General features: G+C 39.3%; 2 protein-coding genes across 5 annotated transcripts in view; both read right to left on the reverse strand.

The window, feature by feature from the left end:
* Positions 1-106: 106 nt before the first annotated feature.
* On the reverse strand, positions 107-17,647 carry akna (AT-hook transcription factor). 4 transcript variants are annotated; one of them, XM_026340548.2, is made up of 23 exons: positions 17,560-17,647; positions 17,072-17,156; positions 12,436-13,025; positions 11,677-12,343; positions 11,236-11,539; positions 10,378-10,452; positions 9,665-9,727; positions 8,501-8,654; positions 8,249-8,310; positions 8,080-8,139; positions 7,874-7,998; positions 7,580-7,751; positions 7,115-7,296; positions 6,704-6,865; positions 6,213-6,462; positions 5,400-5,506; positions 4,945-5,198; positions 4,664-4,814; positions 3,963-4,115; positions 3,666-3,796; positions 3,356-3,487; positions 2,353-2,476; positions 107-1,322 (listed from the first exon to the last, which is right to left on the reverse strand). In XM_026340548.2, the coding sequence occupies exons 3-23, from the start codon at positions 12,455-12,457 to the stop codon at positions 1,070-1,072; spliced, it is 3,603 nt and encodes a 1,200-aa protein (XP_026196333.1). In that variant the 5' UTR covers positions 12,458-13,025; positions 17,072-17,156; positions 17,560-17,647; the 3' UTR covers positions 107-1,069. The 4 variants fall into 4 exon arrangements, with proteins under 4 accessions (XP_026196333.1, XP_026196334.1, XP_026196335.1 ...); XM_026340549.2 differs by having other exon boundaries at positions 17,072-17,140; positions 17,560-17,577; XM_026340550.2 differs by lacking the exons at positions 17,072-17,156; positions 17,560-17,647 and adding an exon at positions 15,353-15,480.
* Positions 17,648-20,537: 2,890 nt separating this feature from the next.
* Positions 20,538-25,930, reverse strand: part of whrna (whirlin a) — a 107,010-nt gene continuing 101,617 nt past the window's right edge. Inside the window, exon 12 of the mRNA XM_026339096.1 lies at positions 20,538-23,745. Coding sequence (XP_026194881.1) covers positions 23,563-23,745 — 183 coding nt within the window. The 3' untranslated portion in view covers positions 20,538-23,562. The remainder of the gene's footprint in view (positions 23,746-25,930) is intronic.

The raw sequence follows: 25,930 nt of genomic DNA on the forward strand, positions 1-25,930 counted from the left end.
TACGGTGACAAATGTTGATTTCAGTCTTTATTTGGCTCTTTAGCGACAAGTAAAAAAAATCTAAATATTTAAAAGACAGTTTGACAAATAATGGTACAAACATAAAAAAGAAATATTAGAAAATAACAAACAAAATGTACCTAAAATATCCACCTGTTCTGTGGTGTGTTTTAATGCATAATTGTTATGTTTAAATAATCGTTTTCCTCTGTGTTAAAGTCCATCTGCGTGTAGAGAAGAACCCACACCAGTCTGGAGGATAAAAAGTCGTCATCAGTACAGGGCTGTTTGCAAATGTAAAGCCGGTTACTTGGAGTATATTTTTACGTCCGACTCATTCACAGTTGCGATAAAAAAGTTTTATTTCAAAACTGTGATTCAAACACACTAATGTGCAAGATATCCAGCATCTCAGGTGCTTGCAGGGCACATGATCTAATTCATTCTATTTAGTAAGAGAGCATTGACCATTCAAATAAAACAAATGCGTGGTGTTTTGTAGCGTGGCTATCCTAAATAGATTCCATCACAGCAGGTGCAATGCAATGAGGTTCAAGTGCATTTACAGCATGACATGTCTCGGTAAACAAAGGTTAATACACTGCCTCTAATAACACTGAAATCTGAACTGAACTTGTTTAGATTTCTACAAAATACAAAAAATAGTTACAAAAAATTAAGTATTAACCTGCCTTGACTGTCATAAAGAAACATTTCTTTACGTCATTTAAAAATAATCTAAGATTTTCAGTGAAACTGATCTACAGTACTCATCCCTGTGTAAAATTAGTCATTTCAATGTCTGCCAGCACATCTTTTGAAATAAATATCTTGCCTATTAAAGAAATAAAGTTCTTTTTTGGCTACCTGAGACTCACATTTAAAAAAAATCCATCTAAGAAAAGAGTGAAAATGTTTCCTCCAAACACAGAAACCAATGATAGAGATTATTTTATATTTCTTTTATTCACTCTGGTCCTGCACTCAGTTTGACTGCAGGTGATGTCAACAGCCTCATTCTGGAGCTAAACAGAGACTGGTAAGATTATGTTTCTCAGTCTTTTTCACACTAGTAGTAGCAAGACTGAGTCAGAAGGTCCTGGTACTCTAGTCCACTAGCCAGAGAGTGAGCCATGCGTCTAGAAGTGTGTTTCATGTGTCGAGCTGCTCTGATGGCTCTGTTCAGAGAGCTGTCCAGGATGTGCTGCTTGTCAGGCGACAGGGAGCATCTGTTCCTCTCCTTCACCTCCCCACGACCTCTGACCCCTGAGGATGTGCCAGTACTGCTGCTCGGAGACATGTAGATGGGAGGTGAGTACAATCTGGAAAGAGAGCAAGGTTGTGACAGTTAAGGTGAAATTCAATACGAGAAACAATGTTAATGTGTTTTCAGTAGTTTTACAAACTGTAAACAACTACAACACATGCATTAATTTGTCTTTGAAATAACAGGAAATGAAAGAATATGTATGCTGAAAGCTGTTTGAAAGAAATTTAACTTTTGGGGTGCCATCATGCCACATTGTGAAGTAGTGACAGACCTTTTTAGGAGCAGTGAAACAAAACGAAGTAACTGAGTTGAAAATGCTTTTATGACACATTTGACAGAAAAAAGGCGACATCTGCTGGTCTTCATGATGTATTTGTAGGGTGAAGTAAATCTGAGACCATGGTTAAACAGAAGAAAAGTGGTCTTAATGTTTTGACCTGTGTGGTATTAGATTTTAGTATCACAGTATGTTAAAATTAAAAATGTAATTAGTGTTCTGATTATCAGGTTTCAGTACCTTTGTGTCATGAACCTGATTCAGTGCTCTGCTTTAACACCCCCAGAGGAAGTGCGCCATGTGGTTAATTATGACTGACAGCTACCATATGAAAACATTCACCATCTATCCATCCATCCATATAGGTGGAGAGAGAGAGAGAGACAGCATGAGAGACAGAGAGAGCATGAGAGACAGAGAGCCTGCCAAACCACCTCTAAATATGCACACAGTCAGACTGGCCTGTTGCTTTAAGTAAGGTGATTTTAGTCACATCCCTACTAAATATACAGCTGACTGTTTTCCATTCCATTGTTCTCAGTGTTTCCTTGAGTGTCTGTCTCTGTGACTTAGTTTCTTTCATTCTTCATATGTCACTACTATAACAGCAGCAGCTCACTAGATGGCACAAACAAGCTGCTCTTCAGTTGCAGTAACATTATGTCTCATAGACGCACTGACAATGAAAACACTTACATCATATCGCCGTTGTCCGTTTTTTAATAAATGAAAATCAGTCTAATGAGAACTTTATAATATGTGTAGAGAGTGTGGGTGTTTTGTGCTGAAAGAGCAGACTACTCACAGGACTGGTGGTGGGCACATGTACTGCAGAAGTGCAGGAGGGGCTGCAACAAATCTGCTTTTCACCGCTCTGTCAGGGGACTCAGCTGGTTGGCAGCTTGTGTGTGTGGAGTCTCTGCTACACTCTGTGAATCAGAGTAGGTCAGGAAGAGGTCAACACTTCAGATAATTAAACTCATTTCATTTACTGCAGACTGAAAAAATGTATGCGCTAAGCTCAGTTAGAGAATTGTAGTCGTGACACTGATTAATGAACTCAGATTTTGATGAGTCATGGATGACTGACAACCACACACACAGTGCAGGCCTGGGAGTGAAGGATTGTATGCACCTCTAAAAGTGAGCATTAACAGCTCTATAACAATATGTCTGAGCAGGATCACATCACACAAACCTGGCTTAGAGCTACTGTACGGGGTTGGACATCCACACACAAGACAGTGAGAGGAGTGAACCGCCTCTCTGTTGAAACCAACTGACCCTGTCTGACCTATCTAAAAGCACATGAAGTGAATCTACTTCATTTAGGTCTGTATATTCTTAATTGGTTTTCTGGTAAGAACGTCTCATGTAGTTTTATGCTAAGTAGCATTAAAAGATGAAGCATAAGTAGTCACATTTATCATTGTTATGCAAATACATTTTGGCAGGTTTACATATGTGCTGTATTCCTCCTATTTCCTGATGACAAATTTAACTGTACACTAGGAGATATTCAGTGACTTGGAAATTTTCTCGTAGCCATGCTCCTATCTTTTTCACCGAGTCACAAATGATTTCCATTGAAGTAACCGAGCAACTTAAACCCATTTGGCTGATGATTTAGTTAAGTTCCTTTAAAGGGAGTTAATACTTATTTATATTTACTTATTTTCATTTTTTATTTATTTTCAGCCAAATAAAATCTACTGTGACCTAATGTTGTAAAAAAAAAAAAGGGGGACTAAGACTTTTTATAGGCACAACAAATCAAATATTTATGGTAGAGGGATACATTTTCTTACTGTGGTGTGTTCTGCTGCTGTGGGCAGCATTTGTGTGAGAGCAGTTGTCTGTTTCTGCAGCCGATGTCTGAGTACATCTGGACACCTGAGGATGAGGCTGGAGTGTGGAGGGCTCCAGCTTTGAACCAGTCACTGAAAACAATAACACTGTTAACACAGTTCAACATGGTGGCAGTTTTAAAATCACATGCTTTTGTGGGATGAATGTGTGACATGTGTCTAATATGATCTATATACAAACCAAAGTTACTACATATTATCTTTCAGATGTTCTGAGGTAAGAGTAAAGTGTCAATTCTGATAAACGTACAAATATCAGGTTGTGTTTTCTGTCTGTGTGCAGAAGCTGATCTTGTCCTGGTTGTACGTCTCAGCTCCTCAACTTCATTATCTGTCCGTCTTTCTTTTCTTTTGACATCACCGTTTTGTCCATCCCCAGACCTAAACAATGAAGTACAAACCAGCATTAAAAAGAAGATAACCAACACTGGAGGGTACAGTTTTACTCTGCAGGCTGCCATCTTAAAGCTGTAACATGTGTTGCTTCACTCTGAAGTGTACTTGTGTGTGTACAAAACTGGTTGCACCTACAAGATCAAAAACCAACCTGACGTGAGGTGTAGAGGTGTAGCAGGGACTATACTTGTCCTGAGGTGAAGGAGCAGTTCTCACAGAGCTGAGAGGCCTCTTATTTCTCAGACAACTTTCTAGTCTCTCCTTCAGTGTGGTCACCTCAGCCTGTAGCGACTGGATTGCGTCACTAAAAAAACAAACACTGAAAGATTATTCTTCAAAATCACATGAAACGATCTATTTATCATTTTTACAAATAGTGCATACGTTTTGGTTTTCAATCACCGCACGTGTTTAAGGTAAAAAACAATCCAGGACATATGATGTTAAGTATTCCACTGTGAAAACAACCAAATTTCCATGTGAATTAAGTATCTATGCAAGTGTGAGTGCAAACACACACACACACACACTTTTTGAAAAGTCATGCATCACCACACCATGCAGGGAACAATACAGAGTACCTCCTAAAATGCAACCATATTCAATAGCAGCCAATTCTGTAATGAACATAAAAGAATGTGACAGAAACATTCAGAATGGTCAAAGTTAATATTTTGAGTTAATCTTCCAAGGGTTAACAAATCAAAAAGGATTTTCTGCTCATTTTACATGTGATTCATACCAAAGGTCAACAGAGAGAGATTTTGTTCTAACATGGCTTGTTCACTTCAAGTCCTATCCAGAACAACCTGGCCTTGTTTGCACTAGTACTACCATGGCAGACACACTCACTTGCGACTCGCCACCTGACTGGAGCCCAGCCCTCTGAGAGAATCGCCATGGTGATGCTGCACAGTGGGGGAGGAGCATGGGTGGGAGCTGTGGATGGAATTAGTACATCTGGCATATTGGTCGCTCTGTCCGTCTTCTGACACAGAGTGAGCTGCAGAGACAAGAGGAGGTTAAATTTACACTGAAAGAGATAGTGAGCAATAATAATAACAATAAGAAACTAACAGGCTGTACTGTTGATTTCAAACGTTTAAAAACAATCTCAGAACTTGGAAACTCACTGCTGTCACTCTCCAGTCCAAAGCCACTGGTTCCACTGTCAGCCCTGGTTTGTTCTGTCTGACTGGCCCAGTGTTGTGGAGAGCAGGACAAAGTGCGTCTCCTCTGCCCCTGTCTGCTCTTTCTCAGTTGGTCAGGGATGAAGTGGGAGGTTCCTCTGAGCTCCATGTTCATGTGACTATGTGATGGTGAAGCAGATGATGTGGACACTGCTTGAGGTTTCTCTGTCCTTCCCTCCTGGTGGACCGCAACACTCCTGGACCATGAAAGAATATTCAAACTTACAAAACTGGATCACAATACTGACATTAACTGCTTTAAAGAAACTGATGATAAAATTATTTACTGCAGTAAGGTCAGACGTCAGTGTGTGGTGTGTTCAACATGGATGGGGGTTGGCACATAAGGTAAAATTTATGATGCATTAAATGTGTGGAAGTGGAAAACACTGCCTCACCTCTCGGGGGCCCCCTGGTGGAGAGGACTCTGAGCTGCCGCAGGAGTCAGATGGCTGCTCTCTGAGCCGACAAACCCGCTGTCTGTCTCTGGGGAGATGATGCCATCCTAGTTAACAGAAACACATTCAACAACAAGGGTACACACAATGTATACACATACACCCACTGCAGTTTTCGTAGAACAGGCACTGCATTTTCTAATGCAAAAATAGTTTCACAGATGCAGTGTTGCCATCTAGTGTTTAGATGACCCCTCTACCGCCTTTTCATTTGCAGCCGCTATAAAAATTTTTTGGTGTTATTATTTACATACAGTGATCAACTTTTCCACTAAAATATAAAAGCATTCATGTACTGCATATCACTGGTAACTGTATTTTGTAGTTTTTATGTTTTTGTACATAACTAAAGGCAGAATCAACATTATTAGGTTAATATTCAAATCATGTCAAACATCTGTTAGCTCAAAATGTGAATCAAAGACCATGTTGGGCTTAATGATAATGGCTATTTTTAAAATCTGTTGAATGTAATCAGAACATTCAGGTTTTATTATTATAGAATAAAATTAAATACATATTATAATAAATAATAAATATTATTATAGAATAAAATTAAATCTAATATATTTTTTATATAAAATATAAAATAAAATGTTTCAGTATTCCTGAAAGCTTGCAATACCCTGATCAACTAATGCAGAAACATCAGAGGTGAAATATTAGGATAGAGTCTTATAAATGCCTGGAGTTAAACAGACTGTTTTATGTTTGTGGGTGGGGTCACCCACACAGGTTACACTGCAAACTGACCTGAGAAACCACCCTCCTGCTTCCAGTTCGGAGTTTAGAGTTTGTCCTCTCTGATACAGTAATCTCTCCCAGACTGCTCAAGCTGCTACTGTAGGACTTGCCCACTGCTAACCTCCTGCAGTCATTAGGAGGATGAGCAGGCAGCCTGATGGACTGGGTGGGAGTCTTGTGTGAAGCAGGACCAAACCTACTGGTCTCCTGTTTGCTGGTGTGAAGAGGAGGGGCATCCTGATGGTCTGATTTGACTTTCCTGTCAACAGAGAAGTGCAGACATTAAGTCTAGTGGAGCTACTCAAATTAGCTTTCCCTCAAAAGTAACTGCAGGAATGTGTGTTGTCTGCAAAAACTACATTTCTCATTTTATGAAAGCAGGTGGCTACAATATCAGTGTTCTACTGTTTAAGTAAAAAGAGATGTCCTCCACAACAATGAACATGGCTGTGCAGCAGATGTAGCTGCAGCCAATTTTGTCTGCGTCTCTGGAGACCAACCTCTGTGGAACACTTTTGTGAACTTCCATGTTTCCAGTTCTTTGACCATGTTTCTCTTGCCCCGCATTCCCTGGCATGTTGGTTCTCAGAGCAGTAGAGCAGAGACTTTGTTCCTTCAGGATATGGTCAAACATTTTAGGAAGTTCTTTGAAGCTTTGGTAGCTAAAAAGATGAAGGAAATACATTGACAGTGAAATAACGACAGAGCAGGCTGCAGCCCAATTGCTTATTTTCTTAATCTACTTTCACATTAGGCAAAATAATTGAAAGCATTTTTTGAAGTAAGAAAATGTCTTAAACAATCCTGAATTAAAACACAAATGATTAGAGACAGTAGTTACTCTTTACATGTTTCAAGTGGGGACTTTAGTAAAAAAATGAACCATTTAAAAACACTACGTGAGCACTCACTGATCTATTATCGGGGCAGAGTCTTGTTCAACATTTCTGTGTTTGCCAGTCAGGGGTTTGAGGTAGAAAGACTTATGTGTTTCTTCATCCTCTGCCTCCTTTCCATCGCTCTCTTCACTGGCTGAGCTCACCTCAACCTCCACCAGTCCCCCGTGATCAACCGGCAAAGGCAAAGGTGGGGTCTGGGAGGAGTTACAGGAAGTGTAGCTGTGAATGTGCACTGTTACCTTGTAACTTGAGCGTATTCTTAAAGAACCACTGAAATTCAAATTATGTGAAATGATAATGCGCAGCACATTTTACTGTAACACCATTATTACAGTGAAGGATTTTACAGATCGCTATTATTATTGTCCACCTCCCAATGTCAACCAAAGACATGCATTTAGACTAATTAATTAAAATGTTCTAATATGGAGCTATGTCAACATTACTGATGAAGTAATGAAGACATAGTGGTGGTACCTGTGGGTGAGTCAGAATTTCTCCCCCCTCAGAGGGGGCGGATGACAAAGTGGGTCGAGGAGGTGGAGATGGAAGAGCCTCACACGTGGGCTGCTCCTGTTGCATCTCTTCCATCTGCTCTTTCACTTCATCCAGTTGCAGTCCACACTGGTAAATCAGCCCCTCAAGCTCTCTGATAGACACATAGGTACACAAATATGTAGACAAACACAATAAAAACTTAATAAAAATAGGTGGAAATACATCAATATAGAAAAATGGGGTATTTATGCTAGCAAAGAGTTTCACTCTCACCGTTCAGGGTCAAAGTGGCTGATTTTTGTCCCTTGCTGCTGCCGCTGCAAGCGTTTGTGTTCATCTCTAGCTAACAAGTAGCCCCTTTCTAAAGAATCAAGGCCCTCAGCAAGCTGTGAGAGACCCTGAAGGACAGTATTAGTTCATTAGTTTGGAGATGACAGGCTATTTCAAGTAACGATGACCATGGTTATGCTTGGTCTTACCTTCATTTGTTCAGAGGGTTTGGGTTTCTCTCTCTTTAGGATATCCTGATAAGTGTGCAGCTGAATGAAAGATACCAAAACTACGTCTGATTATGCTTCTCAATCACATGATTAAGAAATCTTTTAAGGATTTTCATCCTAGTATTAGTATTAGTATTAACTCGTGTACCTGCTGGAGAAACTTGTCAGCTTGATTGTAGAGTATTTTGTCCAGCTTTTCTCCCTGAAAGCCTGAAACATTGGACAACACAGGTGAGAAGAAATCACAGCTAAGTAATTTCTTTGTATGAAGATCATTTTAAGTGATGTTTAGGTTTGCATTAACACATCAGGGCAGCTGAGCGAAAACTAATTAACTTATTTTCAAAATGGAATTTACAGTATATAAAACATTGGTAGACATTAAACAGGATGAATGTACTCTGATGAGAGCTGTGTCCATTTGGATGAGAAGTTGACTTGATGTCTGCTCTTTGAGCCTGAGAAAAATCCAGTGTCATAAACTTTGAAGCATCGTGGCTTGGACCTGAATGTTTGGAGTGTCTTGGCTTTGGAAGGTCTGAGTACAGGTTCACCTGGTGAAAATGTGAGAAGGTTACCAAAATGCACATTACACCACTTAATAACTTGATGAACTTAACATAAAAGTGACCAGATGTAGTTTGTATAATTAATTACATGGTCAATAAAAAGAGCACTTTGAATTTTCCCCAAGACAAGTTATTCATTGCAACCTACACCCAGAGCAGGGAAGACTGACATCCCCATCTAGTGTCCTAAAGTCAAATATGTTCTATTTGTACAATGCAAAAAACTAAATCAATGTGAATGTGTGATAAAGAGCTGAAATGCCACACAGACACACACGAATAAAAAAAACTCTTGAGCTGTAATTCACCCAGTGAGCCACTTTTGTGTTTTTCCCTGCTACCATTTTCAGCTTGTTTCCAATTTACAGTTACGAGGCAAGAGAAAAAAAAAACTAGTCAGAAGGATGGAATTAACTCAACTAAAATCATACATTTTTCCACCATTACTTCTGTTACACTACATGCATACTGAGGCACAAAAAACTATTTAAAGGATAAAAGATAAAGTATTTTACTGAGTCATCAAATAAGTTTTCAAGAAACTGCAGTTTCTGTGTCAAGTAAATTTGTAGAATGGTAGACCTTTATTGAAGCCTAAAATGAAGCAGCACTGAACTGTACGTATCTCAGGCAGTGAAGAGTAACAGTGCTGCTGCGTTTCGTATGGTTTGAACAGATTTTTCAGGGCTGGTGCAGCATAAAAAACAAATAAGCCACAGTGAGCCACTCCTCTTACCCCGCATGTGTGATGTTCTATGTGCAGATGGAGTGGGAGACAGATGGTGCTTCAGTGTTATAATGGTGAAGGAGGTGGAGGAGAGGAGAGCTCAGTAAGCTGATTTTAATTGGTGCTGATTGTGGAGCACGTCTGCTCCAACAGAAATGGGCCAATAATTCTTTAGAGGAGCATTTAAACACTCCTCTTGACTCTCCTCCTCCTTCATTTATTTCTTATCCTACTTTTTAGAGACTTGTAATCTTTCATCCTGACATACTGCTCTGCCTGTGATCAGCTGATGCTGTCTGGGCCTGGACTGTTGGTTCGCTAGACCTCTCTCCTGGGAAAATAAAGTTTAGGAATACAAGCAGTAATATTTAAATATAAATGTATGTCTAAATAAAAATATTAAATAAATAAAATAATTAGCTTATGTGGCTATATTTTACTGCATGCTGAACTTGAGTCTTCTTTACATTCAGTTTTTACCAGTTTTTATCAGTTTTATTTTCATTATGCTCCTTTTATCTTTCATCATTATTATAATTTATATCATCAAGTAATCCGGTGCTCAGTGAAGGCATCTTAACATTACACATAACATGCAGAGAACATTTTTGAGCCACATCTACTGTACACAAACAAAGAAAAAGGTTGTTTGACAGAGTTTGGATACAAAAGAGTCCTCGCAGAGATAACTGTTGTTAAACATTTGTTCCTGATTTTCTTTTTGTTCTCAAACATCCTGCGCCCTCCTGGATTTTATTCTGGCCCTGAAAAGACACTATCAGGTTTTCTGTGCAGATTTTACACAGGCAACCTGAGTGACTGTTTTTCTCATACACTAATGCACAGAAGAGCTTCCACTTTTTCGTGTTTGAAACCAAAAATAAATCTGTATGGCACCAATACTATGTAATTTTTTTTTAACCCGCACTATTGCACATTATGAATAGTGATCAATTTTAGCCTGATCTCTAGATTAACTACCTTTGCTTCTAGACGCAGACGATCAATGGTGTTCTCAGCCTCAGCGTACTTAGTCAGCAGTCTGTTGTAGTCTTCCTGCAGCATGAAGAGAGAGACATGAAATGAGCAATGTAAGGAAAGAAAGAAAAATCAAAAAGGAGTGCAAGACTAAAGTTTATTAACACTGAAAGACTAATTCATTATTATTGCTTTATTTTTATTATTATTATTGTAAAAAAAAATGAAATGTGCTATATGAAGATCAATGACCTGCAGATCTTATTTTTACTTCTAAGTGACAGTCAAAATCCCACAAGTCTAAGATTTGTAATTGTCTTTGTACAGCAGACTGATTACCAGTTAACCATGAGAACAGAAAAATTAAAAATACATATGGGCAGGGCTACATATATAAGCATGATATAAAAAAAAGAGTCTCTCTCTACAACATAAAAACATTTCACACTCAAGTTCAACATTTCTATCAAAGGTACAAGAATCAAGAAGGTCTGATCTACTTTTTGCTTAATGGTACAAGTATAACACTCATTTACATCACATAAAAAGACTCATTCATACATTTAATTTCACTTTTATTTGCCTTTCCTGCTCAATACATGGTTTTTTGTTTGACTTTAGCATTGGTATAGGAACAGGGAGGATGTAAAGTGGGACAGCTGGTGTACCGCTGCTTTTGGGAATGATAAAAGACAGTGCAGTGTTCTTGTTCCAATTGAAGAATTTAATGCTAAATGTTTAAATTGCTTATGTTATGCCTATTGTCACATCGTGTGAAACATTTATCATCTTTTGAATTTATATTCTTAATTAAACTAACTCTATAATCAGCTTTTTCTAATGCTCAGTCTCTAACAGTACCTGTAACTGTTCGAGCAGCATGGTGGCCTGCTGACGGCATCTGAAATCCTGAGGCACTGTGGAGCTGGGGGCACTGGTTGGTGGTCTGTTACAGGCTGACGGTGTAGACAGTCCATCAGTGGCTTCTAGAAGAACTTCTTTCACAATGTCAGCAGGAGATTTAAATACTATAGGGGTAGCAGGGGAGAGGAGTTCCTTATTTAAAGAGAGTCTGCTCTTGGGGGGCGTGTAACCACTTTTGGGGAAACGGACTCTGGGCTCCACCTTGGAGAAGTCTGGTGTGTGGTAACTCAGAAGCCCTTTCCTGAAATAAAACAACAGCAACAAAAACAATTCACTTCACTTGCTTTTTGTGGAAAAAATATCTCTAGGCTGGTTGCAAGCTGCCAAGCTACAACATAAGAAAAGATCAAAATAAGTGGTAAAGAAAAAGTCCCTCACCTGGATTCATTCACTTCAGCTGCCTTTGTCCTGGGTCTGACTGAGTGTGTCCTTGACTCTCTGTCAGGACTTTGCCTGGATTTTAAGGAACGTGTCCTTGCCATTACTTGTTTAGGAAAGTTGGCTGCTGCTTGATTTCCCTTCTGCTCCTCTATTTCAGGTTGTCTTGAGCAACAAGGACTGGACTTAAGGCTTATTTGGCTGTTATATGAATCTGGAAGACTTTCTGTGAAGCCCATCTCTGGAAAGCATTCAGCATCAATTCCTGGAGCAGCAGCTATTTCCTCCTCAGTGAAGTGGAGAAGGTGGGGAAAGGTGGGAGTTGTGTCACCTGTGGCAGACTGGGATTCTGGGCAGTGATGGCTGGAGACTTTAGCTGGTGTGTGAGGGCCACACGAGTGTGTTGATCTGATCTTTTTATTCTCTCTTTTGTTACTGTAGCTCTCAGCTAAGCCATTTTTAGTGCAGAGCTTTGCTGTTGTGCTTTTGTGTTCATTTTCCTTTCTTTTGCCATCACTGCTCTTCCCTTTTCTTTCTCCACGTTTCACCTCCTCTTTCACATCCAGGTATTCACCCCTCTCAGCTAGGTGCTCTACATCATGCTGTTCCCTTCTCTTTACAGCTTCATCCTCCGTCCATGCTTTTAAGCTGCCCATCATGTCATTATCTGCCAAAAAAGACATGGAGAAAGTGCATTAGCAGAGGGAATTAGTACTAACAAGGACTTCAGTCAAGGACAAAGACAATGTAAGATCTTACATGGTGATAGGACTTTCTCCATCCTCCCCTGGAAATTCAGTATCTGACAGTTGATCACTCAGGCTGTTGCCCAGCTCCTCAGGTAGTGTATCTGTCTTATGCCTACTACAATCCACCTGTTCCGGGTTAAGAAGTGTAGGATACCAGCCTTGGTTACCTTCTGCATCCCCACAAGTCCCCCCCAACTCCACATTCTCCAGTTCTCCAGATAGTCCAATGATGCCATTTTCATCCATCTGGCTAACAAAGTCATCATCTTTCTCTGCCTGAACTCCATCCTCATCCTCCCACACATCCTCAGATATCACAGAGCTGGTGGGTGAAGTGCGGGCTGGGGCAGGGGTCCAGACCAGAACCCCTGCTGTGGTGTTTTTTCTTGTCTCCATTCACCTTTCAGCCAGGCACTGGAACTTTCTGCATTGTTTCTTGCTCGTCTGGCTCTGCAGTGAGGTCCACTTTCAAAGCCATGGCTATAGACATTTATAGACTGTGGTTCATGTCAGTAAGCTGGTGACAGTCCAGACGTACAGCTAAGGAGGACTCTCTGTTTCTTTCCTTTGTTGTGAAAGGAGATCTTATGATTGCAGTTCCTGAAACAAAACAGTTACAACCATTTAAAGAACGAAAGTGACAGAGAAAATCTGTTAAACAAGAAGAGTACTCATAGAGCTTAATAAAATATTTGCAACAGACTATCCGAACATTGTTTTTAAGTGTAACTTTAGCATTACGCGTGCTTTAATATCACAGACTGAAACCTCATCTATAACAAATGTAATGGAGTGATTTAAGAGCTGAGGAAATCATCACTCTGTCTTTTGACTTACACACAGCTTCTCCTCTCTGTAAACAATCATCTACACTTCATATATCAGTTTTAAACTGTGTGTCCCTCTGCACACGGGACTGTATCTCTCATAAATATTGTGTTTATCATCATCCAACAGCAGAACTCGCTGCTTTGTGAATTTGTAAGGGGACAATAAACAAGACAAAATGCTTTAACTGAGAAAGAAAATCATCTCAAATAGAAAGGTGAATGCCTTTCTCCGCAATCAAATCACAAAATATCAACTTTGCCATTTTTCAGTGATTAAAACCAAAATTAACTTGTTTATCACAGTTTATCACGTTGGTATTTTAAGAATGAATGGCTTTTTAGAAGCTGTTTTGGCTACAGTAGCTTTCATTAAGCTCTTACCCTCCATCACAAGCTTCTAGAAATGTCCTGATAGTTTGACGAATAAATGATTTTTTAAATTTATTTTCAGGCACTGCTCTCTTTTCATCAATCTGTAAATGTGTGTCTTTCAAATACATAAACAATTGTGATTTTCACAAATTAATTTGCAGGGGTCGAGACAGCGCTGTGGAGGTGGATTAGATGGACTGTGTGCTCCTGTACTGAGTCAGTGCTGTACATTCAACACAAACTGCTTTCAGAAGGTTTAAACTTAGCACTGTTACTTGAGGTTGTTTTATTTGTGTGGTTAAATTAGTAATTAAAAGGTGATAATTCTGTGGCAGATCATTAACGAGTTACACTGCTACAAACAATCATATGTTTACTGTCTGTTTCATTTAAACTTTTTAATTTGGGATGTTTCCCATGTATGTTCAGTAGGGTTATTCCATTCGTCGTGCACTTGGCTGTGGCTGACATCTTGTGTGAGGTGCAGCACTTAAAGACTTGTTTCCAAGGTGACATCGACTTAGGCTACACAACAAACATTTCACTGCCCCCTCACTCAAATCCAGTCCAACCAGGACGCACCATCCAGTATTTACCAACACAAATGTAACAATGTGATAAAACCCATCTTCACTTTATAAAGGTCTTATTACAGACAAAGCATATTGCACATGTAACAGAGCTTGGTTTAGGCTACTAGCTCCCAATGTCACAGCAAGTCCCCCAAGTATTTGCCTCGAGCTGGAACACTCACTATGGCAACTTCACAACACAAGACGCGCTTTCAATGTTTGAGATAAAACAACTCTGACAAGTCTTCATAGTTGTACTGTAGTACAGCTATGCTGGCAATTTTACAGAGAGAATTTTGTAAAATGTTTTTGAATTAATGTTTTCAATTAATTTTTACCAGCTTATACAATCTAAAAACCATGTAACCAAATGCTCCTAAATTTAGACTTAGATATAGGAATTTGAACAGGCCCCAGCACCACTGTTAGATAAAGTGTAATTCTTAGCAATATCAGCAGCCAGAAGGTAAAATAAGAACCACGTGTAAGGTCAAAGACCTAAACAAGGATCACAGAGAAAGCTGCTGTCAGTTTAATGTTAGGACAAAAGCATAAAGAAAAAACATAATGTAAAATACAACGCATAATGAACAGTGCTCAGAATCTCATTATGAAAAGTGGTCACCATGCGTCTTTGCTTCTTCAACAATTTCCCAGATTACCACAAGAGGATTATTAGCCTAGTGCTTCTTACAGTGTCTCTTGTCTGACACACAAACCTCACACACAAGCATCAGGAGGGTATGTTTTTAACTCGGAAATCCAGACACACAACACGCAACCACAGACACTTGTTTTGACTGTGTAAGAAACAAACATGAGACTCAGTATGAAGGACTAACAGACTCACATCGTGCCCACTCTACAACCTTTTTATACACAAATCAGCAGTGAGTCTCCACAGTGCCTGACATGGCAAACTTACCATGCTTTTAAAACAGACCACAAGGAATGAGAGCGCATGATGCATCACTTGAGAGGCACGTTCAGAAAAACAATAAGTTCAAAGTAGAAAAAAAAAAAATCTTCACTTGCTTTTTTCACTCTGTTAACACAAGAATTTCTTTATTCAGAACACATTAACCTTAATTTGAGTAAACCAGAGGCATTTCCCAATTCATAAACTTGGTTTGCTAGTGAAGAAACAACTCACCTGTTGTTCATAGTCCCTGTTCATTCCTAGGGGGAACTAGGGATTTATCTCAACCGTCAGATGGGGGGAATTAAGCTGCCCTAAACCCTTTACAGGGGGCTTCACAGATTATAAACAATGATCGTCAGTAAACATCCAGGACAAGAGGTTAGCCCAGCTCCTCACAGACAGACTGCAGGGTTGTAATCACCTGACTGTGAGACAAGCAAATACTGCATGCAGGAGGATGCACAGATGGAGAGGTAGGAACAGAAGACAAGAGAAATCAGAAGTGCAAAGGGATGACAAAATACGAGAGAGAACAGAGCAAAGAAGACAGGGGAGGAGGGAGAATTTCTGACAACCTCTGCTGTTACTCCCAGTCCCACCAAAGCTGTCACAGATCCCGTCAGCCTGCCCGTCAGGGACACCACATGAAATTTCACAAGGTGACACTGACTGAATTTTGAACAGTGAACACAAGTGTAGCTGGAGCTGCCCCAGAGGCTGGCAGAGTTACAGCGAGCTCTTTAGGATGGCCTAGTGACTAAGATATGACAGTTAATCTCCTTAGGAGGCACAGGAGGAGCTGAGGACACACAATACATTGACTGATGGGGAGCATGATTAAATAAAGCAGTACAATTATATAAAACACTGCTAAAGTCTGAAGTAGATAAAACAATTACTCAATGAAAAGAGGATTAATCAACAATTGTGATAAATCAATTAATTATATTGATTGTACAAATGTGTTTTTTGATTTAAAATATTTAAAAGAAGATAACTAATGGTTAAACTTTGTGCTCAGTTACAACATTCATCAGCTCATTTTCTAAAACGTTCCAACAGCTTCCTTGTGTTTTTCATTCTCACTTTTATTGCAATGTGCTTTTTTAGCAGCAACATCCAGTTCATTCATGACCATTTACTCAATAAGTTATAGTATCTTTGAGGACAATCTGCCACAGAAAAACTGCTCTTGGCAACCATGATCCTCTTTTTGTAATCATGCCCACAGTTAAGAAACCATATTGGAAAGGTATATGTGATATTTTCATTACAATATCTCATTAGGTGCTCTCCTAGGAGTACTTCCTGAAGGATTTCAGGGAAGATCTAAAATCTACCAGTATCAAATCTTAATAATAATCGAGGTGTACCTCATTTACGTGACTGAAACTGGACCCAGAATCATGCAACAGTATTGGAAATTAAAAGATATGTACTGTATGTCCTACCTCACACACTCCCCTGTAGCAGAAACAAAAAATCTGTGCACCAAGCTGAAGTGGATTTTTTCAGCTGCTGTGCCAAAAAAACAAAAAACAAATCTGTTTCCTGCACAGTCCATATGAAAACATTTTTCCTTTGACCAGAGAGCAAAGTGAGGAGACAATAGTCTCTCACACTGAAGCCAACAGTCTCCTGATTTCAGGCAAAGTCAGGATTAGAGGGGAAGATACAGCAACTACAGACTTTCTAAAAAATGCTGCAGGCATTTAGAGTTACAGTCCAACTTGGCAACAAGAAGCTCCAGAGATGCAAACTCAAGAAAAACTCATTAAAGTCTGATCTAACGTTAACATGTCGACAACCAACATGTGTTGAGTTAACAAAGTGACGATCACACAGAGCACAAACAACATTATCACTGCTTTAACTTAATGCAAACAGGAAAAACCCAAGTAGTGTGAACACCAACACTGTTGTTTGGACTGCACTCAAATGCAAACTTACCGTGTTTTCCATATGAGTCGGTGCAGCAGGCAGGATTTTCACGGACAGACTTCAACAGAGGTCCGTTTCCTAGAAAACAGCAAAACTAGAGAGAGCGGAGCCTCCTCCTGTGTCACCATGGTACACACACCACAACAAACCGCGACCGACTGCTTATCTACGTTTCTTTAAACATTAAATAACCGACTCTAGAAACTAATCCGTGTTTAGTAAAACTAGACGAAACAGTTGGTGACTGAAAGCTAGCTAAGTCCTCAAAGTTAGCGTTAGTGCCCGTTTTTCAATATCGTTAACACCACTTAACGTTAATTTACACATAAAAACTAACATTAAGACGACTTTCAGTTACACAGTGTGAATGCCTTGGTAAATACGTTATTTTTACGTGCTGCAATAGTTAATTTATCCAAAATATGCCTAGGTTTGTGATATTCATAAAGCTAATTAGCAGTCTGTGAAGTGTGGCACTGATTTAGCTTACTACTCACCCGAGGCAACCACACTCGACATATTACTGTCCTGAACTGAGACTCTCAGGTATTTCTCAGCTGACAAATGGCGAACACATCTCGATTCTCTCCAAACAGTGTCAACGAGCCAACATTAACATTTTCTACCCGTGGACGAAACATTATTTAGTTGGTGAACTTTATTGCGGGTGGTGCTACCTGATAAACATAATTCAGGACATAGATAACTCTTTAATAAAAAAGCAGAGTGGTGATTGGTTGGAAAGCTGCTCAGGGGCGGGACTTAGCGCAGGTTGTGATTGCTGCGCAGGCCACAGGAGGGCGCCATGTCCCAGCTGTTCTCTATCACCCAGCTGTGAGGCACCTGTCCCTCCTACACAAGGTAAAAGCTAGAGACACAGGGCAAACATGTCATATGATATATAGGAAAATACACTTTAGATCCCGACATTTAGCCTGTCTAATATTCTAACATATATGTTTAAATCATTATTCTAAAAAAAACACATTTACATTACAAAACTGCAACAAAACATTGTTTGCTAATTTCTTTTTGATAATGAGTCTGATCCTCTGAACAAACCAGGTTCATAAAAAGTCTGGCCTCAACATGATCTAACACGTTGTGTTTGCAATTTCCTCTATTATATCTGACAACATAAGTAATTAATGCCATCTCAAGGTGGGTGATTTATAGGCTATATTAGATTTCTACCAAGCAGAGTCTCTGTAGTATAAGTCTCATGTTGAAACATTGTTAATGCTCAGTGCAGCAGACTGAATAAGAATACACGGGGCTCTCTATTGTGTATCAGAACATGTGTAAAGCTTCTCCCGTGTCTAACTGTCAGTAAGATGTGAGCGACTGAACTGAGAGAAACAGACAGACAGATGAAAACAAAGCTGACATCAATCAGCCGTCGTATAGCTATCTCAACACGCACAATGATCTGTCTCATTCAAACTTTACCTTCAACAAACCAAAACAGTATTCCATCTTAGTAAGACGCAACACCATAAGTCAAAGTTAAAGCACCGTGGACTGTCATTTGTTATAGAGAGAATGCAATGGCAGAGTATGATGTGGCCACTGGCACTGACTCAGGCTATTGTGGGTAGATAAGGTTGCCAAGGGAGAATGTACGTTCTTGAGTGCAGTCATCACAAAGACAAACGGATGAGATGAAGGTCATAGTCTTCTGTACCAGCTTGTGGCCCAGACCTGTAATGAATTAATATGTTTATTGAATCTATGGGATTTGTATGGCTTGCAGTCCAAGGGGGATGTCTTCAAGTTGCTTGTATCCAACCAACAGCCCACTGAAATATACAGTATTAACTATAAAACAGAGAAGTCCACAAAAAGTCTAAATAAAAACAGTCAACTTGCTAGTTTTTGTGCAGTTATCTTTATTGAAAAATTAAACACACTTTCTGTATAAATAGCATGTCATTGTACAACACTCCTTGATAAAATGTGCAGGAAGCAGGCAAAAAGACAGATGGACTGACTGGAAAACTAAAGTGAAAAGAGGCAGCTGGAGAGTGATACACGGTGGGAAAATGAACACCAGCCAAAACGAACTTGTGCAGGTAATAAAGCAGGAGGCACACTAAGTGAAACAAATAAACACCGTCAACAGAGTCAACAGGTGGTGCTGGTTGATTTCAGCCTGACCTTTAAAGGAAAGCTGTGGTTCAGGGTTGGGGGGCAAACCGTAGCACCTTGCTACAGCACGAGCAACAAGTCAGTGTCTGAGCTGTCGTGTCTCATGTTGGAGCCAAGGCCAGCACCTCACTGTCCTGGCATCTGATTAATGAGACTGTCAGCAGCCTCCATCGCTTCCCTCCATCATCCCTCCCTCCTGGATGTCCCCTTAATATCAGGTCAAAGAGAAGGCTAAGCTGCTATCGACATGTGTCTACAAGATGGGGTCATGATGGAGTTGAGTCATGAAAAGTTTCTGTGATGAGGAGAAATATTCAAGTGTAAAATGTGTGAGAAATGTCTAAATGAATACATTTAAGGTTAATATCATCTAATAATGGCTGCTTTTTTCCTATAGATTCATCGGTTCACCAGAGCAGGGTACAACCAGCAGCAAAGAGAGATTCAGTGGCTCGCTTAAAGGAAGTTTGGCATGGATGAGCGCATGTAGGTGTCGCTAAGACTGAGCCAGTCAAATTAGGCCATAACAGCCTTACGTTAAAGATCTGTAACGGGTATTAGCATCTGATGGGTTTTAGTATTTAAAAGTCAGTTATCAGATTTGTACTTCACTTTTATCAGATAGTGCCTGGTTCCATTAGTTAAAGAATAAAGATCTCCTATAAACTTCTTTCTGTCATTAATACCATGAAAAACAAAAAAACAATAAATGTGACAAGTGCTGTGCGTAATCCTTTCTGCCAAACAGCTCGATTGTCGTCCAAAAACCATTAAACGCACATAAATGAGCCAAACTGTTGCATTTTATTAGCATGAACACACACACACACACACATACACACACACACACACACACACACACACACTTTATTTTGGGGCAGGCCCACATGCACAGCCTTGCATCTGTAAATACTACAGTCCACAGCAGTGAATAGACTTCACCAAGTGCACTATTTACTCCTGCCTGAGTAAAGTTGGCTAAAAAAAGCATGACTGTTTTGAGACTCTTATTAAACATTAAAGGCTTAAGTATATTTGTCATTAAGTCGTCTGTAGGAATCAGCAGACTTGGGGCTCAGCTGCGCACCAGAGATGCTGTTTTTTGTCTTTTATGTTTTTTTTTTGTTTTTTTTAATAGAAATATAGAATAACAACAACAAATTGTTATATTTGATCAAGATTTTGATAATTATACACTTTAGGTAGTAAGTATTGTTTTGCTGAATTGACAAACTATTTGAGTATTTACAAATTAAAAATGAAGTTTCAAACAATGCATGGCTTTATTTGTGGCAATTTACAGTATTTTTGAGCAAAGCCAAATTATTTTTAAAAAGGGTTTCTAAGACTCAAAATCAGGAAGATTCCCTAAACTCTTACCTTCATGGACAATTTGATCTTTCACTTTATTTTAAATTACCCACACAGCAAATCTAATGTAAATCAAATTTCAAACAAAAAGGGTTGGCCACAGTGTGGCGTTGGACTTTCTTTCCTTTCTACTTTCCTCTCTCTGAAGCTGCACCTCCTTTCAGTTGCGAGGCCAATTCCACTCTGAGGATGTACTCTCGCTCTCCTATGTCTGAATGTCTACATATTATTTCTCTCACATCCTGAAAATGCACAATGCAATCATGGTAACAAATCCAAATAAAGAATACATTCTCTTTTTTCAATTTGATCAAAAAATATTTGTTTGTATAAAAACTCAGCTTTCCCACAGCCCCCTTAAATTCAAACTAAAGTATTACAAAGTTAATACAGTAGCTCACAGTGTTTTCATGAAGCTGTTGACTCACTGTAATAATGGACGCCAGAGTTGCTGAAATAGTGTCTTGATTATTACTTCAGCTAGAACATGTGACTGGTTTTATTTCCTCCTCCTGTGAGACAGAAGGACTTTTAGCCATTAATGAAACTCAGCAGGCATCTTAAAATCTTTGTTCTTTTCTAAATATGTTCATGCAGTCTTCCGATATAGATACCTTTCCCAATCCTGTGCTCAGAATATATCGATCAGCCACAAACATTGAAATCTGTGAAGTTGGTGCTTAGTCGTTGTCCCTCAAATCTGCAAATTATACATATATACTGTATATCAACTTAGGGAGAGGATTTACAGAAAAATGCACTACTTTGGATTGTTGTAAGGTGAACCTGGGTGTTGCTTGAGTCAGTTTATATACTTTATATCAGTTTTAAAGCAGAATTAATCGGTTTATTTGGCTTAACAAGGAATCAAATGGGGATAAACATAATCAGAGAAAAGGTCTCCCATTTTTCTGGTTTTCTCGTTAGGAATATGTCCTTATGAGTAGAATATACTGGCTATAATAGCAGCTGTAGAGGCATTACATTTTAAAAAAGGTCCACCAGCTATTGGTATTCATCACAGGATAGGAAGTTTGAACATAGGCAATAGGAATATGTGGTAAAATCAAAGCGTTAATGTTTTGTTCTCTTTCCTCAGTTGTCACCAGAAAAAGTCAAGAGCGCTTGATAGCAATTTCTCACAGAGCTGCTCTGTATTCACTTCACTATATGAGTGTCTCATACAGTCACTCTCTTGATGACATTTACATTTGTTTTTATTTGTTGTTTGCTTGTTTTGAGCATATTCTGCTCTTTTCATCCATCAACTCGCAGGCAGACACATGCTCACATTAAACACTCTACATAACACACATCCATGCTCTGAAGGTAAGTGCTCCAATTGCTTCATTTTTCCACCAGCAGCCTAATGTGAGTCTGTGGAGTGATGCATGGAGGATGTTTGCTGTGCATCCTCTCCCTGCCTGCACCCTTCCTGAGAGGAAACAACTCATTTCCACAAAAGGTAACAAGCCCTTCATTCATTCATTCGTTACTTTACTTACTCTCTCATTCTCTGGATTTCCCTTTCTCTAACTCCATTTTACATTCTAACTGATTGCTTATCTTCTAATTGCTTTTCTATAAATGGATAAAATGTGTGCGTGTGTGTGTACACTCCATGTGTGGGGGGTGTTTCTAAAATCTTTGGCTGTGTCGTCCTCTAAATGTCTCATTACTCCCTTCTAGGGTGTAATTGCTGCACTGAGCATGGCTTCAGCAAGCCCCCCAAGGTGAACATAATTAAAACTATGAAATTACAAAATAAAGTCATCAATTGTTATTCAGCGGGGGGAGCAGCAGGAGAACCGCTGAGTGGTTTGAAGGAAATACTGAGGGATTTTAACCCCTTTGAGACTACCTCCACACTAAGCTCACCCAAACTGAAATGTGAACCGTTGATCCTGCAGTTTTGATACTGTATTTAAAAAATGCTCTGCAGAGTCAGTGAATCTGCACCTGTGTTTTAGTGTGCAGTGGGAAACTCAGTGCAAGTGTTGTCATATAAGTTAGAATAGTTCTATCTTTCATAAAAATTAACCCCAATTGTAGAGCTGTGGTTCAACTGCTTTGTATTGTTAACAATATGGTCCCTTGTTGTTTTCATATGTAAACAACATTTTCAGCTTCAGCTGGCTTAGTGATTGTGTAGTCTCAAACAAATCAGAAACAGGAAATGATGCACATTTGTATAACGATTTGTCATTCACATGTACAGATTTTTTTTTCCATGTCTGATTGTACAAATAGAAGCATGAAGTTTGGGTTTTTGTTAGCCTTCCATAATTAATTATCCACTTCCTTTTTCTGAAAAAACTGAAATATGCATACAATCCAGTAGCATCACTGTAAAATTTGTATATTTGTGTATCGCCAGGATGGTCTGAATTATCATCAGCTTTGAAATATGTTACTATATGTTGATGATGCAACAGAGGTTATGGGTTTCGTTATTCCTATAGGACTATTTTTATGTGTATTATATAGGCATCTGTATCTACACTGATTCATTTTTACACATACAAATCCAAGCCTGAAAGGTCGAGCATGTGTCAGTTTTAGATGTGTAATTATCTCTCAGAAGCAAAGAAAATAAACAAAATGGCGTGGCCATTTGATGTGGTAGTGCTACGAGATGATGAGTCGAATAGTTGCAAGTCCACGGGTTTGAACGCTGAGAGAACAAACTGTATAGGTTTCGCTATTTTTCATTGTAGTGCATAAGGTCTCACAGTGGGGAGGTAACATGTTGAGGAGAATCCTGAAGTCCAAAGAAGAAGCGATACCTTGTAAATCTGCGTATCATGTGTCCAGAATTAATGGGGTTTCATGTGAAAGAAGAAGGACTCGGAGATCAGGTGGTGGTTTGTTTACATCTATCTGAAAGAGTTGTGCCATTTAAATCAATAGATGCTTGTCTTCTTGTTGAACCGTTCCTCACCACATGCTGCTCTCGTCGTCCTCTTTCCTCTACCGATCAGCTATAGCGCCACATTGAATTCCGTCACCAGGAAGTCCACGTAGTCCCTCTCTTTGGTCTTGAAGGCCTCAGCAATGAGACGCGCAGCATCCCTGTGCTCACGCCCCCTCATGGAAACCCCATTTACTTCCAGGATCACCTGACCCACTTTCAGCTGGCCGCAGTTATGAGCAGAGCCGCCTCTCTGGAAGAGAGAAACAGACCGAAAATCTTAGAAGGGTTTTATTTTGAAAAACTGCAAAAAATAACATAAACAACAGCCAGGCATCACATAAGAACCGCTTGTGTAAACAGAGCAGACATATACAGTACATGCGTTTTTAACTTTTTATATTCGCTGTGGCTTACTGATGTGTATATATAAACAAAAAACAGAGCACATGTATATATATATATATATATATATACATACATACACACACACACACACACACACACACACACACACATATATATATATATATATATATACACATACACACACACACACACACACACACATATATATATACATATGTTTTTTTTTCCAAGATGTGAAAGGAGTTCCTTTCCAGTGCTCTGTTTTTATCTCAATATATCTGGAGTAGAAATGTTTCCTCCTGCTGATTTTCCACAGCAGGACTTGCAGTGTGGCGCTTTCCTTTTGAAATAATATTTTTGTGAATGAAACTTACCCACAAATGGAGCAGAACAGTCAGCCTGATACAGGAACTTAAAGTGTAGTTCACATTTCTCAAATGTGAAGTTCAAATAAACAAAGTGCTAAATCAGACTTCTAGGAGTTGTATCAGGAAGGCTAATAGAGAAAAGTATAGGTTAAGGATAAAAAGAAACAAAATGTATTAATGTTTAGCACCACTACCATCTTCTCCCTTCAATCTTTGTTTGGTTTAAAGAATGTGTTTGCAGTTTGAAATATCATTACAAAAAGAGGTAATTGTGTATGTGTAATCAAACATAATCTTCCTCCGCAAAAGTCTCTCATGTATTAACAATCTCAGCTCTGGAGCAAAAGGAAGTTCACCAGCTCCATCTGTATGTCAGGGGGGCTACTAATTTTTTTTTTGTTCTATTACGCCCAATTAACTACAGTCCTCTCAGTGCCAAAGCTAAAGTTCAAACACTCTACTGTGACAGGACATCATTAGTATTAGAACAGAGATGCTCTGTCACAGAGACACACAGTCACAACCACACGCAGGCACATAAATATACACAGACATCCCTGGAGTCTGGCCCTCAGAGCACATAACAGCACCTCAGCAGTAAATTTATGCAACCTCATGTCTTTGAAAGATGTCTGTGACCAACAAAATGAAATGCTTTCGTCAGACCCCCACCCATCACTGCAGTTACACATTTCTTCTGTGATTAGACAATTTCAGCTTTTGACACCTTAAAACTTGCAAATATCTGCAGAATATTCAGAAATATGAGAGGACTAAAGTGTCATTTTTAAAATCTCAGCTTGTTGACATCGTAAGATCACCAGAAGAACTGGCAGATCCCTGAAGTACCTGTAAAACTTTGGATGACCATCCATTTCAGTTTCCTTGCCCACAGTCTGGCTTAGTTTGTGTCTGAAAAAGTTTTTTAATCCCTCCCTGCTCTGGACTGTTGCAACTAGTGGTTCTCTGGAACAAACCTGAATAAAAAGTGATGTCCAGTATGTTCACTTTGTCTGCCCACATCTATGGTGGAAAGCTACTGTATAAGTAAGGCGTCTGCTCCTCAGTCCTAAGTGGAGATCACCAGCAGCATCCTTTACATATTTTAATCTCACTGGAGACTGCTTAGACCAGCATGATTACGTCACTTGCAAACATTTAGCTATGAGTATAATGTGTTTCATGTGTATGTATTTTGTGATTGGCTGTGCTGAACCAGAGTAAATGGCTTTCTCTTCTGGCAACAAAGAGAGTCACCATTTTTTCTAGACAGCAAGACAGAATTTAATATTTTGGGACCGTGGCACTAGATTTCCTCGTCTTTGCCCCAAGCCCCACCCCCAAAATAACACATAATGCCAGCAGAAGATACCGGTGAGAAAAGTACCCATTTCCTCTGCTATCATCATTTGCAATCATCTGCCTTTTTATTTTATTAGTCTTTCATAGAAGTGTCATTGAGGCCGAAAGGAATTGGTTAAGGGCTGAACCGTTTCAGTGGTTTCATTTTTTAAGTGTCACATTCTTGCTCCCTGTGCCTACATTATCACAGGCTGCAGGGGCCGAAGTGATTTTGCATCTGCTGCATAGTAAACGTGGTGTTCAACTTAATGTACACAAGTGAAATGGTGTGACAAGACTTTGTGTTCTTTTCTTAGAGTTTCCAAGAGATTGTTGGCTCTGAATATTTATGGGTATATT

This window comes from Anabas testudineus, chromosome 22, assembly GCF_900324465.2.
Source record: "Anabas testudineus chromosome 22, fAnaTes1.2, whole genome shotgun sequence".
Lineage (NCBI taxonomy): Eukaryota > Metazoa > Chordata > Actinopteri > Anabantiformes > Anabantidae > Anabas > Anabas testudineus.

Bases quoted from the DNA above. Each gene is read 5' to 3' on its own strand.
- akna (XM_026340548.2), bottom strand. From the start codon at position 12,457: ATGGAGAAAGTCCTATCACCAT. The intron at 5,507-6,212 runs GTCAGTTTGCAG...TCTGTTAACTAG, and splicing joins GCAGGAGGGTGGTTTCTCAG to GATGGCATCATCTCCCCAGA. The intron at 4,815-4,944 runs GTGAGTTTCCAA...TTGTCTCTGCAG, and splicing joins TGGACTGGAGAGTGACAGCA to CTCACTCTGTGTCAGAAGAC.